Below are 16,779 nucleotides of genomic sequence, written 5' to 3' on the forward strand. Positions count from 1 at the left end.
TCCCCGGTAATGGCTAACCCTACAGCTCCCATCATATCTTCCCCTCCCGGTCGTAACCGGAATGCTCCGACCCTCCCCCCTCCCCGTAGACCTCCCCCCCTCCCATGGCCCCCATTCTTCCCGGCAGGCCACATACAGCATTCACTCTAGGACGGGGGTGGTGGTGGATCCAGGCCTCCATCCACTTCTCCTTCTGTACTCAGTGGAGGGGGAAGGATCATTGTGCTGACAGTTGTATTTCTCAACGTGGTTTGCCAGCTATTGAGAAAAGCAATTATCCCCACATTTTTTCATCACAAAAAGTTGGTGGAAATGTCTGTACATCATAGAGCGCAAATGTTGCCAAAACCCCATCTACCCACCAGCTTCCACCCTTCGGCCTCTGCCTCCCAGCAATTTACCTCCTTGCAGCAAACAGCCTGGTCTGCTTCAGTACAGCCTGATTTAGCAGGAGTAGCTGATTGGAGGTTAGTTCTACCTTCCAGAATACTTCCTATCAGTTGTTCCAGGCTGTGGGGATCGCATCCACCCATCACTGCTACCACCTATCGCCGCCTTCACGGGTCCCATTTCAGCCTCCATGTGTCCTGTTTTGGCTCTCCACAAACCATTTCTGGCCTCTGCATGCCCCATTTCTGGCCCATTGCAGGCGGTGGGATTGCCACCACCACCTATCCCTGCAGCTTGGAATAGCCCAATAACGGGATGTGTGGAGGCCAAAAACGGGACATATGGTGGCTTAAAATGGGGCTTGCGGAGGTAGCAATAGGTGGCAGCACCAACAGGCAGCAACAGCGATAGACAGCAACGATCCCCGCGGCCTGAAACAGCTTATCGGAGATATTTTGAGAGGCAGATTCAATCACCAATCAGCTGCTCCTCCTAAATTAGGCTGTGCTGAAACTGACCACGCTGTATGCTGTTTGCTGCAAGGTGGTAAATTGCTGCGAGGCAGAGGCAGAGGCAGATTTTTTTCGTGTCTTCCTCCAACATTGGGGGCATCATATACTTTGGAGCCTCTTATAGTCCAAAAAATATGGTAAAAATATAGAGACGCAGTGGGGCAGTGGTTAGAATGCAGTACTACAAGGTAATTGGCCACAGCTAGGAGCTCGATCCTGTACGGCTCATCGTTGATTCACCCTTTCAGCATTCTGAGGTCAGTGAAATGAGTACCAAGATTGCTGGGGACAATATGCTGACTTTGTAAACTGTTCAGAGTGTTATGAAGCATTGTGGAGTGGTAGAAAAGTCGAAGTGGAATTGTTATTGCTATATAGTTTCTCCCGAGCATGAATCCTTTTGTGAGAAGATGACCATGCAGAGCAAAGCTCTTTCCACATTGCGTGCATTTATATGGCTTCTCTCCTGTGTGGATTTTGTTATGAGAAGTAAAAGTACGGCTCCGAGCAATTGCCTTTTCACAATTCATGCACATATATATTTTCCACTCTGAGGATCCTTTTGTGGCTTCGAAGTTCATTGCTCTGAGGAAACATCTTTCCACACTCCATGGATTTAAACTATTTCTCCCCTGTGTGTATCTTTTTGTGGGTAGTAAGTCTACTGCTCAGAGCAAAGGTCTTTCCACACACCATGCATTTATATGCCTTTTCCCCTGTGTAGATCAGCTTATGGTGAAGAAGATGTCTATTTCGAGCAAAGGTCTTTCCACACTCCATGCATTTATATGGCCTCTTCCCTGTGTGGATTTTGTAATGAGAAGTAAGAGTAATGAGAAGTAAGAGCCCTACATGGCATTGGACCTGGGTACTTGAGAGACCGCCTCCTGTTGATCACCTCCCTATGACCAATTAGATCCCACAGATTAGGCCTCCTCCGAATACCATCTGCTAGCCAATGTCGACTGTCGACCCCTCGGGGGAGGGCCTTCTCTGTGGCTGCTCTGGCCCTCTGGAACGATCTCCCCGTGGAGATCCGGACCCTCACTACCCTTCCGGCTTTCCGCAAAGCCACTAAGACCTGGCTTTTCCGGCAGGCCTGGGGCTGATGAGTTCCCGGCCCCACTTAATCGGATGTGACTGTTGCTTTGTTTTTAACTTGCTTGTTTTGTCTCTTGTTTGTATTAGCAATAGCAATAGCAATAGCAGTTAGACTTATATACCGCTTCATAGGGCTTTCAGCCCTCTCTAAGCGGTTTACAGAGTCAGCATATCGCCCCCACAGTCTGGGTCCTCATTTCACCCACCTCGGAAGGATGGAAGGCTGAGTCAACCTTGAGCCGGTGAGATTAGAACCGCTGAACTGCAGATAACAGTCAGCTGAAGTGGCTTGCAGTACTGCACCCTAACCACTGCGCCACCTCGACTCTTCCCCTTCCCCCACTGCTTGTCAGCCGCCCTGAGTCCCTCGGGATAGGGCGGCATACAAATACAATAAATGAAATGAGTACTTCTCTGAGCAAATGTCTTTCCACATGCTATGCATTTAAAGAATTTCATCCCTGTGTGGATCATCTTATGGAAAAGAAGATGACTATTTCGGGCAAAAGACTTTCCACACTCAATGCATTTATATGACCTCTCCCCTCTGTGGATCAACTTATGGGAAATAAGAATACCTTTATGAGGAAAGATCTTTTCACACTCCTTACATTTATATGGCCTCTCCCCTGTGTGGATCATCTTATGGCGAAGAAGATTACCTTTTCGAACAAAGGTCTTTTCACACTCCATGCATTTAAACAGTTTCTCCCTTGTGTGCATCTTTTCATGGGTAGTAAGTCTACTGCTCAGAGCAAAGGTCTTTCCTCACGCCATGCATTTATATGTCTTTAACCCTGTGTGGATCCTCTTATGGCGAAGAAGATCTCCACTTTGAGCAAAGGTCTTTCCACACTCCATGCATTTATATGGCTTTTCCCCTGTGTGGATCCTCTTATGGCGAAGAAGATCTCCATTTTGAGCAAAGGTCTTTCCACACTTCATGCATTTGTATGGCTTTTCCCCTGTGTGGATCATCTTATGGCGAAGAAGACCTCCATTTTGAGCAAAGGTCTTTCCACACTTCATGCATTTATATGGCTTTTCTCCTGTGTGGATCATCTTATGGCGAAGAAGATCTCCATTTTGAGCAAAGGTCTTTCCACACTTCATGCATTTATATGGCTTTTCCCCTGTGTGGATCATCTTATGGCGAAGAAGATTAGTATTTCTAGCAAAGGTCTTTCCACACTCTGTGCATTTAAAGGGTTTCTCCCCTGTGTGCATCTTTTCATGGGTAGTAAGTCTACTGCACAGAGCAAAGGTCTTTCCACACTCCATGCATTTATATGGCTTTAACCCTGTGTGGATCATCTTATGGTGAAGAAGATGACTATTTCTAACAAAGGTCTTTCCACACTCTATGCATTCATATGGCTTCTCCCCTGTGTGGATCATCTTATGGCAATGAAGATTACTATTTTGAGCAAAGGTCTTTCCACACTCTATGCATTCATATGGCTTCTCCCCTGTGTGGATCATCTTATGGCGAAGAAGATGACTATTTCTAACAAAGGTCTTTCCACACTCTATGCATTCATATGGCTTCTCCCCTGTGTGGATCATCTTATGGCGAAGAAGATGACTATTTCTAACAAAGGTCTTTCCACACTCTGTGCATTTAAAGGGCTTCTTCCCTCTGTGCATCTTTTTGTGTGTAGTAAATATATTGCTCAGAGCAAAGGTCTTTCCACACTCCATGCATTTAAATGGTTTTTCTCCTGTATGGATCTTTTTGTGAATAACAAGACTATTGCTGACAGCAAAAGTCTTTCCACACTCCATGCATTTATATGGCTTTTCCACTGTGTGGATCATCTTATGGCAAAGAAGATTACCTTTTCGAGCAAAGGTCTTTTCACACTCCATGCATTTATATGGCCTCTCCCCTGTGTGGATCCTATTATGGGAAATAAGACTACGATTTTGAGAAAAGATCTTTCCACACACCAAGCATTCTTTGGGGGGAATTACTTTTTGAGATGTACAGAAATTATTTCCAACAGAAAGAATGAATGTCCCATTGTAATTTTCTCCATTGTATTTTCTTATAGCATCTTCTCTTTTGTTTTGGGTTAAATAATGTCCGTTTACATGTAATTTAGCTTTAATTAGCGTCACACTTTTCCCAATATATTTTTTCCTTATTTTCTCTTGTTGGGCAAGAAAGTCATGCATCAGAGCATCAGTGGAAAATGAGCTTTTGTGATTCCAATTGTTTGGCTGGTTTCTTTCATGGCTTTCTAATTCCATTTGAATTCCAAACTTCTCCTTTCCATCTTCAGCATTGATCACTTGGAACACTTCACAGGAATCTTGATTCTCCTGCCCATTACCTTCAAAGGAAAAGAGAAATGAAAATGATAAGAAGGCTAAAGAAAAAGATCAAATTGTAGAAAGTCTATGAATTGCCTTCTGAATTTTTCTGAAATTCCATTATGTTATATTTTGCATGACTGCAATGCTGTGATATGGACATGATTTTTATATTCATGAGTCATGAAAGCTTTGAAAATATCTAGAAAATATCTCTTTCCTTCAATTATCTCTATATATGCAAATCTCACTCAGTCACTTTTGAGTTAAGGAATAATCAGGGGAAACATCTAAAGAGGAATTAGGAGGTTGAGGATATTTCACTGCCCAAAGTCTCATCAGCTTTCAAGGACTCTTCTCAGTTTGCAGAGAACAGACCCCTAAACTACTTTAGTGCGAGATCACATAAGATCAGTAATGCAATATCTCATGCTAGTACTTTAGGACTGTGTTCTGTACAATTGAGGACTGCATGAGATCCAGGCAAAAGTGTTTGAAACCAAAAAGGTCTTTCCTCTGTTTGCAAACCCTATTGCCCTGGATCTAGTGCAGGCCTCAGTTAGCAGAGGACTAAAATATATAGTGCGAGATCACGCAGGATCAGTAGTGTAAGATTCAGTGACGTGCGGTGAGGTTGATACCTGGTGAGGCTCAGCAGGGCAGCGGTCGGCCTCGGCGGGGGGGGGGGAGGGAATTTGCATCGCGGGAGCAACCAAGCGCCCGGGTCTGCAGCAAAGGCGCTTGGTGGCTCCCGCGATGCAAAGTGCCCTGCTGCCCCCCCGCTGTCCCGGCCTGTGTCCGCTGCTTCTCCAAGCTTGGCCGCTGGAAGTCCCGGATCGCCTCTGGGGGAAGGCGATGTTAAGGTGTGAAGGAGGGGTGGTGGTGGCGGCGGCAGTGGCTGCTTTAAGTGCTCCCTTGTCTCACAGCCGGGGCCGCTCCAGGCCGCCGGCCGCTGACACGTGCTCCTGCAAGAGCCTCTGGGCAGCGCCAGGAGGCCGCAGAGAAGCTTCGCTCCGCTTCTCACCCAGCCTTCCCCCAGAGGCGATCCGGGACTTCCAGCGGCGGAGCCTGGAGAAGCAGGCCGGGGCAGCGGGCGGCAGCAGCGGGGATGGTGGGGCACTTTGCATTGCGGGAGCCACCAAGCGCCCAGGTCTGCAGCAAAGAGGCAGCCTCCTCCTTCTCGCCCACTCCTCTCTCCTCTGAAGCACGCCCCGCCCAACGTAAGCGTGCTCAAGAAGACACGATTGGCTGCTTCCAAATCAGGAGGCGGGAGAATTAGTGCCTCTTTTCCATCTGAACTTCTTTGCCTTTTAACTCTTTATTAACTTTTAGAAGGCGAAAAATTCCTTATGGAAAAGAGGCCCCGAGTTCTCTCGCCTCCTGCTTTGGTTAACACTAAGCAGACACCAAGCCACTGTGAGCTGGAATCTGGTAGCAACTATCTTGGCTTTAATTATTTTAAAAAATATATTTAAATTTCTTTCTTTTTCCTGAGGAGACTGGTGAAGCTCCGCCTCCCTTGCCTCTAGTGACTGCATGTCCTGGTAAGATTTCACGCTACTGATCTCGCATTATCTCTCACTACTTTAAACCTGTTCTCTGCAAATGCATCAAAGTAGGCAAAGGAACTGATGGCTCACTAGATTAAGCAAGTTTAGACTCAGCAGGGTAGGGTGAGGGAATAAGTAGGGTGAATGTTGCAGCACCTCTGCTGCCATTCGTAACTGTGAATGATGGCCATAGTCCTGCAACATTCGTAATTTCAGGGCTGTGTCTAAAGTACTGGGGGGGATGTAGGTCCTAACTTTAAATAGGTGCTAAGTGAACAGTCGTAACTCCCCCACCCGAATGATGAATGTTGTGTTTTATTTTTACTTGCACTGTTTTATGTTTATTGTTTTATTGTCTTGTACCCCCCATTCCCTATAAATTGTAAGCCGCCCTGAGTCCCCTCAGGGAAAAGGGCGGCCTATAAATAATAAACTAAACTAAACTAAACTAAACTCGGTTATTACCTATACCCAAGAATTCTCTGAGTCACACTGCACGAGGCCTTCATTTTTTATATATATATATAAAGTTTTTCATTTTTTCGTAGCAAATAACCATGTGTATACTATTACATAACTGACATCATATTATATTGTTAAATGTTTACATCAATTCGTCTTACCATCAACTCCCAAAAACAATTATTGGCTCTTCTGCTCTCCATACACCATATTTGTACCTTGTCCATCACTTTCTTCTCCCTCTCTATTCCTCTCCCCTACCTCCTTTCTTCCCTCTGTCGTCTTTCTCTTACAACACAATACAATTCAATACAATACAATAGCAGAATTGGAAGGGACCTTGGAGGTCTTCTAGTCCAACCCCCTGCCTAGGCAGGAAACCTTATACAGTTTCAGACAAATGGCTATCCAACATCTTCTTATTGACTTCCAGTGTTGGAGCATTCACAACTCCTGGAGGCAAGTTGTTCCACTGATTAATTGTTCTAACTGTCAGGAAATTTCTCCTCAGTTTTAAGTTGCTTCTCTCCTTGATTAGTTTCCACCCATTGCTTCTTGTCCTGCCCTCAGGTGCTTTGGAGAATAGCTTGACTCCCTCTTCTTTGGGGCAACCCCTGAGATATTGGAAGACTGCTATCATGTCTCCCCTAAGCCTTCTTTTCATTAAACTGGACATACCCAGTTCCTGCAACCATTTTTCATATGTTTTAGTCTCCATTCCACTAATCATCTTTGTTGCTTTTCTCTGCACTCTTTCTAGAGTCTCCACATCTTTTCTACATCGTGGTGACCAAAACTGAATGGCCTTACCAAAGTGGTATTAACACTTCACGTGATCTTGATTCTATTCCTCTGTTTATGTAGCCTAGAACTGTGTTGGCTTTTTTGGCAGCTACTGCACACTGCTGGCTCAAATTTAAATGGCTGTCCACTAGGACTCCAAGATCCCCCTCACAGTTGCTACTATTGAGCAAGGTACCACCTATACTGTACCTGTGCATTTCGTTTTTCTTGCCTAAATATAGAACCTTACTCTTTTCACCATTGAATTTCATTTTATTAGATAGTGCCCAATGTTCAAGTTTGTCAAGATCCTTCTGTATCTTAAGCCTGTCTTCTGGAGTGTTGGCTATTCCTGCCAACTTGGTGTCAACTGCAAATTTAATGAGTTCACCATTTATTTCCTCATCCAAATCACTGATGATGTTGAAGAGTACTGGGCCTAACATAGAGCCTTGGGGTACTTCACTGCATTCTTCCCTCCATGTACATGCAGTTACATTGAGGACTACACGTTGAGTGCGCTTGGTCATCCATCTGGTGGTGATGCTAACCCACATTCTTCTACTTTACCTAGTAGTAGGTTATGGTCTACCTTATCAAATGCCTTACTGAAGTCCAAGTAAAGTATATTGACGCCATTCCTCTGGTCCACTAATTTTGTCACTTTGTCAAAGAATGCAATAAGATTAGTCTGGCATAATCTGTTTTTGACAAACCCATGTTGGCTTTTGGCTATTACTTTGTTTACTTCTAGGTGTTCGCTAATTTGTTGCTTGATTATCTTTCGCAGAATCTTTCCTGGTATTGAGGTCAGGCTGATAGGTCTGTAGTTTCCTGGACCTCTTTTTTCCCCTTTTTTGAAGATGGGAGCCACACCAGCTCTTTTTCAGTCCTCTGGTAGTTCCCCGGTGCTCCGGGATCTCTGAAAGATATAGTTCAGTGGTTCTGAGATCTCATCTGCCAGTTCCTTCAGGAACCCTGGGGTGTAATCAGTCTGGTCCTGGTGATTTGAACTCATGTAGGGTAGACAGGTACTAACTTACCATTTTCTTCCCTATTTCAATTTGTGTTCCTAATCTGATTTTTGTGGTGCTGTTTTTGATAGGTTGGACCGTTTTATCCCTTTGTGTAAAGACAGATACAAAAAATGAGTTAAATAGTTCTGCTTTCTCCCTGTTGCTTGTCACCTTCTTGTCACTTTCTCCCAGCAATGGACCAATTACTTCCTTAACTTTTTTCTTGTTTTTAACATATTGGAAAAAGCTTTTTTGTTATTTTTTACTTTTGTGGCAAGTCTTTCTTCATTGTGAGCCTTACCTTTCCACACTTAAACTTTACAGGCTCGGGCTATTGTTGTAGGCGGCTTGTCTGTTGTTGGTGTGTCTGAGATGAGGATTTTGGAGATAAGTGGCAGTAGTTTTCTCTTAAACCTTGTTGAAAGAAATGTCCTTCTGGGTTCAGCTCCAAGTGGGGAAGAAGACACTGGAGACATGGAGGCTGCTTGGAAAGATGGTTTACTGTTGGACAGGGCCACATGGCTTGAGCCCTGTACAGAAAAGGTGATCACATGTTTCAATGTTGATGGAGAAGAAGAGAGAAGGGCTGAGGAAGGGGCTTGCTAGGCTTTTTATACCCTGTTCAGTCCCACCTCTCTGTTTCCTGTTCCTGTGTAAGAAATGTATTCTGACTGGTTGTCAGACTCCCATGGTGCCATGCAGGGGGCTACTTTCTAGGCTGTGATGAGTTCTCAGTTGCCTTGTGGTCAGTTGAGTAATATCCCTTCCCCCTACAGCTGCAGTGAGGAGAAGTCTTTATTATGTAAAGTGGGCTAGCCTGGCCATCTTAATGGCCCATTAGCTGGGATGGGCAGAAAGCTATAGGCAACTATTCTGTCTTTTGAAACATGTTTCTTTTCACATCCAGAGAAATATTCTGCCTTTTCAATATTTCCTAGGATATTTCATTTTTCTGGGAGAGGGCTGGATAATAACTTCCCACAACCTATAGTAAAACACATTTGGGTCATCTGTCAGTTGTTGATTTCCTTCAGTATGGAAAGGTCCTGTAATCCGTGATATTTTCAAGTGTTTTCCACATGTTTGCAGGGAGTTGCAGGTTCATTTGTTGAAAACGGATTCTTTAGATTTTTAGAGTAGCTTCGTTTTGCTGCTCTGATCTCCCTTATTAATACATTTCTGGCCTGATTGTACAACATTCCATCGCCTTTTTAAAGTGCTTCTTCTTTGGCACGATGTAGCTGCTTGAGTTTAGCTGTGAAACAAGGATTGCTGTTACCCTATATTTGCAGGTTTCTGGTAGGCACATGTAGGTCTTCACAATAACTAACATATGATGTTACAGTATCTCTGAGTTCATCCAAGTCTGCAGAGGTGTCTTCAAAATCATTCCAATGAGTGCACTACTCAAGGCAAGCCTGTAGCTAAACCCAACTTATTAGCAGGTGAATGTAAATTAGTCAGAAAGAGTGAAGGAAGGAATTTTTATTCCTCTTTTTCTTAGTCTATTCAAAATTCTTCTTGCTTACCCCTTCTCCAACCCCATCGGCTCCTCCTTTTCTTTTTGTTTATCCATTGTTCAGAGGAAGTTGCTTTCTCCTGCATTAGAATCTCTTCTGCATTTGTAAAGACTGGGGAAGGGGGACAGTCACAGAAAGCTTCCTTGATGCTTAATAGTTGGTGCCTTGAGTATGAGATCCAAAGTGAATCATAGAGAATAATAATAATTAATAGGGAGACCATTTCACCAAGGCTGCCGAGGCTTGGTGAAATGCTTAACTTGAGGAGTTACTGGCAACACAATCCTCTCACATGACCTCCAGAGGACACATAAAAGCAAACCTCATTCTGTTCAGCCTCCATAGATAAGTTCAAATAGAAATGGAAAAATACAGAAACATCTTAAAGGTGCCCTTGGCCAGGTTCTCCTTTGTGACGCTGCACAGGATCAGCACACAAGATGCAAAGAAGACTCCTTGGGCAGAAAAGATTCAAAGAAATGAAGTCTGAGGTAAATTTTACCTCAGAAGATGTTGGGGAAACCAGGGTCGGAATTCTTTCCCTTTAACGGGAGAGAAAGGGGGATTCCGGTAAAGGAAGGAGCAAGGAAACCTTTCGCATCTAAGCATCCTTCCTTGGAGTACAAGAAGGCCAGATCCTTCTCCCTTCCAGGAGACAATATATGATTAGTGGTTTTTAAATAAAAAACTAGCTATAATCTGTCTTCTTGAATTCTCTGATTGAGGACTAGAAAACTCTTACCCAGAGAGACCACATTCCTATGATTTTCAAGCATGACTTCAGAATGGAGTACTTTTTGGTCAGGATGCAGTTGAGACCATTCCTCCTCAGAGAAATACACAGCCACCTCCTCGAAGGACACAAGACTCTCCTGAACATGGAAAAAAGAAGAGAACAGGAGGATTTGCAATATCTGTTCATCTTCAACAATGATTTAGACAAGGGAACACAAGGGGAAATCATCACATTTGCAGACAAGACTAAATTGACAGGAATACCAACACTCCAGAAGATAAATGCAAGATAAAGAAGGATCAACAGCTTGGGCACTATCTAACAAAATGAAATTCAGTAGCGAGAAATGTAAGGTTTTCAGGAAAAAAAGCAAAACAAATGCACAGGCATAGAACCGTTGATACCTAGCTCAACAGTAGTAAGTGCAACAGAGACTTTGGAGTCCTAGTGGACAATCACTTTTACTTCTTGTAAATTCATAGTTATAGGGGTACTTATCAGAACAGGTTAACCAGTGGTCTTAGAAAAAACATTTCCTAAATAGAATCGGAGGGTAACAAAAGACAAACCAACCTGTCCCAGTAATATTCTACAGAGGAAGCTATGCTGATTGAGAGCAACTTGAACCTACAATTATGCTTTCTATGTCACTCAGGAACACAAAAATAATCCAGTCCAAACAAGGAAGGGAAATAGAAGGAGAGAGCACTCTGCACACCTGCTTTACTTCCTGAAGGAAAGGGAGAATACGAAACTAACAATTTTCCCCTTTCTTACTTGATTTGGAGGTTCAACCACTGTTTGAGCTCCATCATAAAAACCCGAAAACTTCACTCCTTGTTTCTCTGTAAGGAATAATTTCAAAATGCATAATTAACAAAATAAGAGATTTTCTATATAAGACAAGAGATAGTGAAGGTAAGACAGAAGGTAATCTGAAGATCCATTGATTACCTCCTGAAGTGTTCTGACTTGGATCTTCCCAAGGGATCCTCCTGAAAAATGGCTCCTGAGGGGGATTTGATGGATTCTTCTTTCCCTCAGGATCTCTGATTTCCATACTGCAGCACTTTAAATCAGTGGAAGGAAAAAAGAAGCACAATTAATATACATCAGATGAAATAAAGTGAATTCTTATATTCAGAATTCAATCTCAAAGCCCCCAGAATACATCAGTGAAGATGAGTGAGAAAACAATGAAACAATGTCCTACAGGAATATCATCTATTATGAATGCCAGAGAAGTTTGGGAAGGAGGGGTGAAGAATTCAAACACATTTTCTACTCTCTTTTGAGCTCCCTAAGAGTAAAGTGTCTCACCCGATACTCAACCTGCTCTTTCTTCTCCTCCACCTGACTCAGGAGGAATCCTTCTGCGAGAGCCACCGCCTGGGAGCTGGTCTCTGCTCCACACTCCCGCACCCAGCCCTCCATCTCTGGGGGAAGGATAGCCAGGAGCTGCTCCAGAACCACCAGGTCCAGCATCTGGGCTTTGGTGTGCTTTTCTGGTCTCAGCCATCGCCTACAAAAGTTGTGGAGCTTGCTGCAAAGTCCTCGAGGACCTTCAGCCTCCTGGTATTGGAGGCTCCTGAAGTTCCAGGCTTGAGTGTTTGGCCGCATGGTGGTTTCCTCCATCATGCATGCAATGCGGGATGGAACGCGAAGGAGGGCTGGGCACGTGTCTCTCTTTCTCCACGGCCTCTCTTCGCATGGGAAGAGTCCCCACACAACATCAGGTCTCGATGCCTCCCATGCAAATCTCTCCTGCAGCCTTTTCAGCACCTGCGGACCTCCAAGGGTTAAGGAGAGCGAGTGTTACGTTCTAGAGAGGGAAGGCTCAGGGATGTCCCTCCTTTTGCAACCTCCTTTGGAAAGCCAGCTGAAACCTTCACCCTCTAGTGGCCCAAAGGGGAAGCGCCTGTTCCTTTCTCACACCCGAGGGCGCCACCTGGGGCAATCTGAATCATCTGGATCGGAATAGAGCAGGAAGAGTGGAAAGGGAGATTTTCCAATGGGGAATAACAGGAAGGACGCTGTTCAGTCTCAGAAGGGGTGAGGAATGGAGGGGAAAAAAGGGGAAAGGAAATGAGAGGACAAGGGAGGGAAGGGAAAAAGAAAAGGGGAAATATATTGAGAGAGAAAGGGGGAAGGAAAGAGGACGCAAAAGGAAAAGGTGGTTTGGGTGCAAGAGTGAGGCTGCTGGTAAAAGCAGATGGAGCTGCTCCTAACAGTCAAGAGAAGCTACCAGATGGTCTCTCTGGGGCCTCTTCCAATGGGGAAACTGTCAGAGGTTTGGAAACAATGCGTTGCCCCTTGATGAGGTGGGCAGGGGGCTTTTGCTGCCTCAATTCTTCCCCCCTGCAAAACACGTATCTTCACAATGACCTCAAAATAGAAAGTGTGATCGGCTGTGCTGCTACTTTGTGTTGGAAGGGAGGGCAGAGGGCATCTGGTCTGTGACTGGAATAAGATTGGAATTCCATACCAAGGAAGGAAAATAGTGAAAAAGGAATAAGGGGGAGAGAGAGAGAGAGAGACGAAGGGAGGATATGGAGATAGATTGATAGATACAGTTCAGTGATATAGATAGATTACATAGGATGGACAATGATGTACATAGATATAGCTAATAAAGATACATAGACAAATGTAGATAGAGATTTTAGATGATAGATAAGATTATAGATCGATAGAGATGATAGCTAGATGGATCAATAGGTAGACAAATACATAGTTACATAAATGCATGTAGAGAATAGATAAGGAAAGATAATAATAGACGAGTGGAGATGGATGGATGGATGGATGGATGGATGGATGGATAGATAGACATCCCTGAGCCTTCCCTCTCTAGAACGTAACACTCGCTCTCCTTAACCCTTGGAGTTCCGCAGGCGCTGAAAAGGCTGCAGGAGAGATTTGCGTGGGAGGCATCGAGAGCTGATGTTGTGTGGGGACTCTTCCCATGCGAAGAGAGGCCGTGGAGAAAGAGAGACACATGCCCAGCCCTCCTCCGGGTTCAATCCCGCATTGCATGCATGATGGAGGAAACCACCATGCGGTCAAACATTGAAGCCTGGAACATCAGGGGCCTCCAATACCAGGAGGCTGAAGGTCCCCGAGGACTTTGCAGCAAGCTCCACAACTTTTGCAGGCGATGGCTGAGACCAGAAAAGCACACCAAAGCCCAGATGCTATCCTTCCCCCAGAGATGGAGAGCTGGGTGCGGGAGTGTGGAGCAGAGACCAGCTCCCAGGCGGTGGCCCTGGCAGAAGGATTCCTCCTGAGCCAGGAGGAGGAGAAGAAAAAGCAGGTTGAGCATCAGGTGAGACACTTTACTCTAGGGAGCTCAAAAGAGAGTAGAAAATGTGTTTGAATTCTTCACCCCTCCTTCCCAAACTTCTCTGGCATTCATAATAGGTGATGTTCCTGTAGGACATTGTTCCATAGTTTTCTCACTCATCCTCACTGATGGATTCCGGGGCCTTTGAGATTGAATTCTGAATATAAGAATTCACTTTATTTTGTGTGATGTATATTAATTCTTCTTTTTTCCTTCCTCCAATTTGAAGTGCTGCAATGTGGACATCAGACACCCTGAGGGAAAGAAGAATCCATCAAATCCCCCTCAGGAGCAATTTCTCAGGAGGATCCCTTGGGAAGATCCAACTTGGGACACCTCAGGAGGTAACTGAAGGATCTTCAGATTATCCACCTGTCTTACCTTCACTAAGCCTTGTCTTCTATAGAAAATATCTTATTTTGTTAATTATGCATTTTGAAATTATTCCTTACAGAGAAACAAAAATGAAGTTTTCGGGTTTTTATAATGGAGCTCAAACAGTGGTTGAACCTCCAAATCAAGTAAGAGAGGCAAAAATTGTTAGTTTTGTATTCTCCCTTTCCTTCAGGAAGCAAAGCAGGTGTGCAGAGTGCTCTCTCCTTCTATTTCTCTTCCTTGTTTGGACTGGATTATTTTTGTGTTCCTGAGTGACATAGAAAGCGTAATAGTATGTTTAAGTTGCTCTCAATCAGCATAGCTTCCTCTGTAGAATATTACTGGGACATGATTGTTTGTCCTTTCTACCCTCATTCTGTTTAGGAAATGTTTTTTAAAGACCATTGGTTAACCTGTTCTGCTAGGTACCCCTATAACTATGAATTTACAAGAAGTAAAAGTGATTGTCCACTAGGACTCCAAAGTCTCTGTTGCACTTACTACTGTTGAGCTAGGTATCACCGGTTCTATGCCTGTGCATTTGTTTTGGTTTTTTTCCTGAAAACCTTACATTTCTCGCTACTGAATTTCATTTTGTTAGATAGTGCCCAAGCTGTTGATCCTTCTTTATCTTGCATTTATCTTCTGGAGTGTTGGTATTCCTGTCAATTTAGCCTTGTCTGCAAATGTGATGATTTCCCCTTTTATTCCCTTGTCTAAACCATTGTTGAAGATGAACAGATCTTGCAAATCCTTCTGTTCTCTTCTTTTTTCCATGTTCAGGAGAGTCTTGTGTCCTTCGAGGAGGTGGCTGTGTATTTCTCTGAGGAAGAATGGTCTCAACTGCATCCTGACCAAAAAGTACTCCATTCTGAAGTCATGCTTGAAAACCATAGGAATGTGGTCTCTCTGGGTAAGAGTTTTCTAGTCCCCAATCAGAGAGTTCAAGAAGACAGATTATAGTTAGTTTTTTAAATTTAAAAATCACTAATCAGATATTGTCTCCTGGAAGGGAGAAGGAAAGGATCTGGCCTTATGACTATAATTTTATTCCTTGTATCTTTACGATTTGCATTGTTTTATTTAGTTTCCTAGCACGATTTATGTTGATTAGTTATTTAGTATCCTATGACTATCACTAAGTGTTGTATGATTTATGATGAATGTATTTTTATGATGATGATCATGATTTATCACATAGCTTTTATGTACACTGAGAGCTTATGCATTGAAGACAAATTCATACTGTCTAATCCCACTTGGCCTATAAACACCCTACCACGCTGAGACTAAACTTCCGTCAATGTAGCGAGCAATCAGTTCCTTTGCCTGCTTTGGTGCATTTGCAGAAAACAGGCCTAAAGTAATGGGAGATCATGCAAGATCAGTACCGTGAAATCTCGCACTACTGATCCTGCATGATCTCATACTATATACTGTAGGCCTCTGCTAAGTGAAACCTGCACGAGATCCAGGGCAATAGGCTTTGCAAACAGAGGAAAGACCTCTTTGGTTTCAAACACTTTTGCCCAGATCTCATTCAGTCCTCAGTTCCTAGAGAACAGTCCTAAAGTATTAGCATGAGATATTGCACTACTGATCTCAGGTGATCTCGCACTAAAGTAGTTTAGGGGTCTGATCTCTGTGAACTGAGAAGAGTCCTTGAAAGCCACTGAGATTTTGGGCAGTGAAATATCCTTAACCCACCCCAATAAACCTTAGGTTTTCTCCTAATTCCTCTTTCGATGTTTCTCCTGATTTTTCATAAATTGAATTGGAGAAAAAAACAATTGTTACCAACCTGCTTTCCATTGAGGACCTGTATACTAAATGAACCAGAAAGAGGGCTGTGAAAATATCTACAGACCCCTCACAATCCTGGACTTACATTATTTTAACCTCTACCCTCGTGATAGAAGTGCTATCATGATACTGTAGGACATTGCACACCAGAACAACTAGACACAAGGAGTTTCCCCCCATGCTATCACTCTGCTAAATAACTAATCCTCACAACACTGGCAAACAATTTAGTAAGACTGTATTACTATTTTTCTTCTCATCTATACTATTACCTATCTCTTTTTCTACTTGGAACTATAATTTTTATGATTTATATTGTTTTATTTAGTTTCCTAGCATGATTTATTTTGTAAGCTAGTCTAGTCCAGTTCAGTCAAGTATTGTCTATTCTTCTTTCACTATCCTACCCTGTTCTTGTCCTATCCTAACCATTATTCTTCCTCTGAAACCTCCAAAAATTCTGTGAGTACAGAACTTTCATTATACGGCCATTGAAGACGATTCAACCAAACCATTTCAAAAATAAAGAAGTCATGCTGTGTGATTCAGAGCATCATTGGGTATAGGTAATTCCTGAGTTACGGCTGTTCACTTAGCGCCTATTAGTTAGGATCTCTCCCCCCCAAGTACTTTAGACCCAGTTTCCTAGCACAATGGATGTTGATTGGTTATTTAGTATCCTATGACTATCACTAAATGTTGTATCCTGTGAATATATTTTTATGATGATAATGATCATGATTCATCACTTATAGCTTTTATGTACAGTGAGAGCTTATGCACTGAAGACAAATTCATATTGTCTAATCGCACTTGGCCTATAAACATCCCACCACGCTGCGACTAAACTTGCGTCAATGTAGCGAGACATT

The 16,779-nt window shown here is 43.5% G+C and overlaps 1 protein-coding gene and 1 pseudogene across 2 annotated transcripts in view; one reads left to right on the forward strand and one right to left on the reverse strand.

The window, feature by feature from the left end:
* Positions 1–16,779, forward strand: part of LOC148047293 (uncharacterized) — a 53,760-nt pseudogene that overhangs the window by 34,825 nt on the left and 2,156 nt on the right. The window contains exon 4 of the transcript XR_015696128.1: positions 14,888–15,017. The product of XR_015696128.1 is annotated as an uncharacterized LOC148047293 (transcript). The remainder of the gene's footprint in view (positions 1–14,887; positions 15,018–16,779) is intronic.
* Positions 1,646–12,157, reverse strand: LOC148047295 (uncharacterized). The gene is given in 5 exon segments (XM_087711596.1): positions 1,646–4,339; positions 10,393–10,522; positions 11,164–11,231; positions 11,341–11,455; positions 11,707–12,157. Coding segments are annotated over 5 exon segments (2,739 nt in total). The 5' UTR covers positions 12,025–12,157; the 3' UTR covers positions 1,646–2,231.

This window comes from Thamnophis sirtalis, unplaced genomic scaffold, assembly GCF_051295495.1.
Source record: "Thamnophis sirtalis isolate CommonGarterSnake01/CBP01778 unplaced genomic scaffold, rThaSir2_p1.2 scaffold_3, whole genome shotgun sequence".
NCBI lineage: Eukaryota > Metazoa > Chordata > Lepidosauria > Squamata > Natricidae > Thamnophis > Thamnophis sirtalis.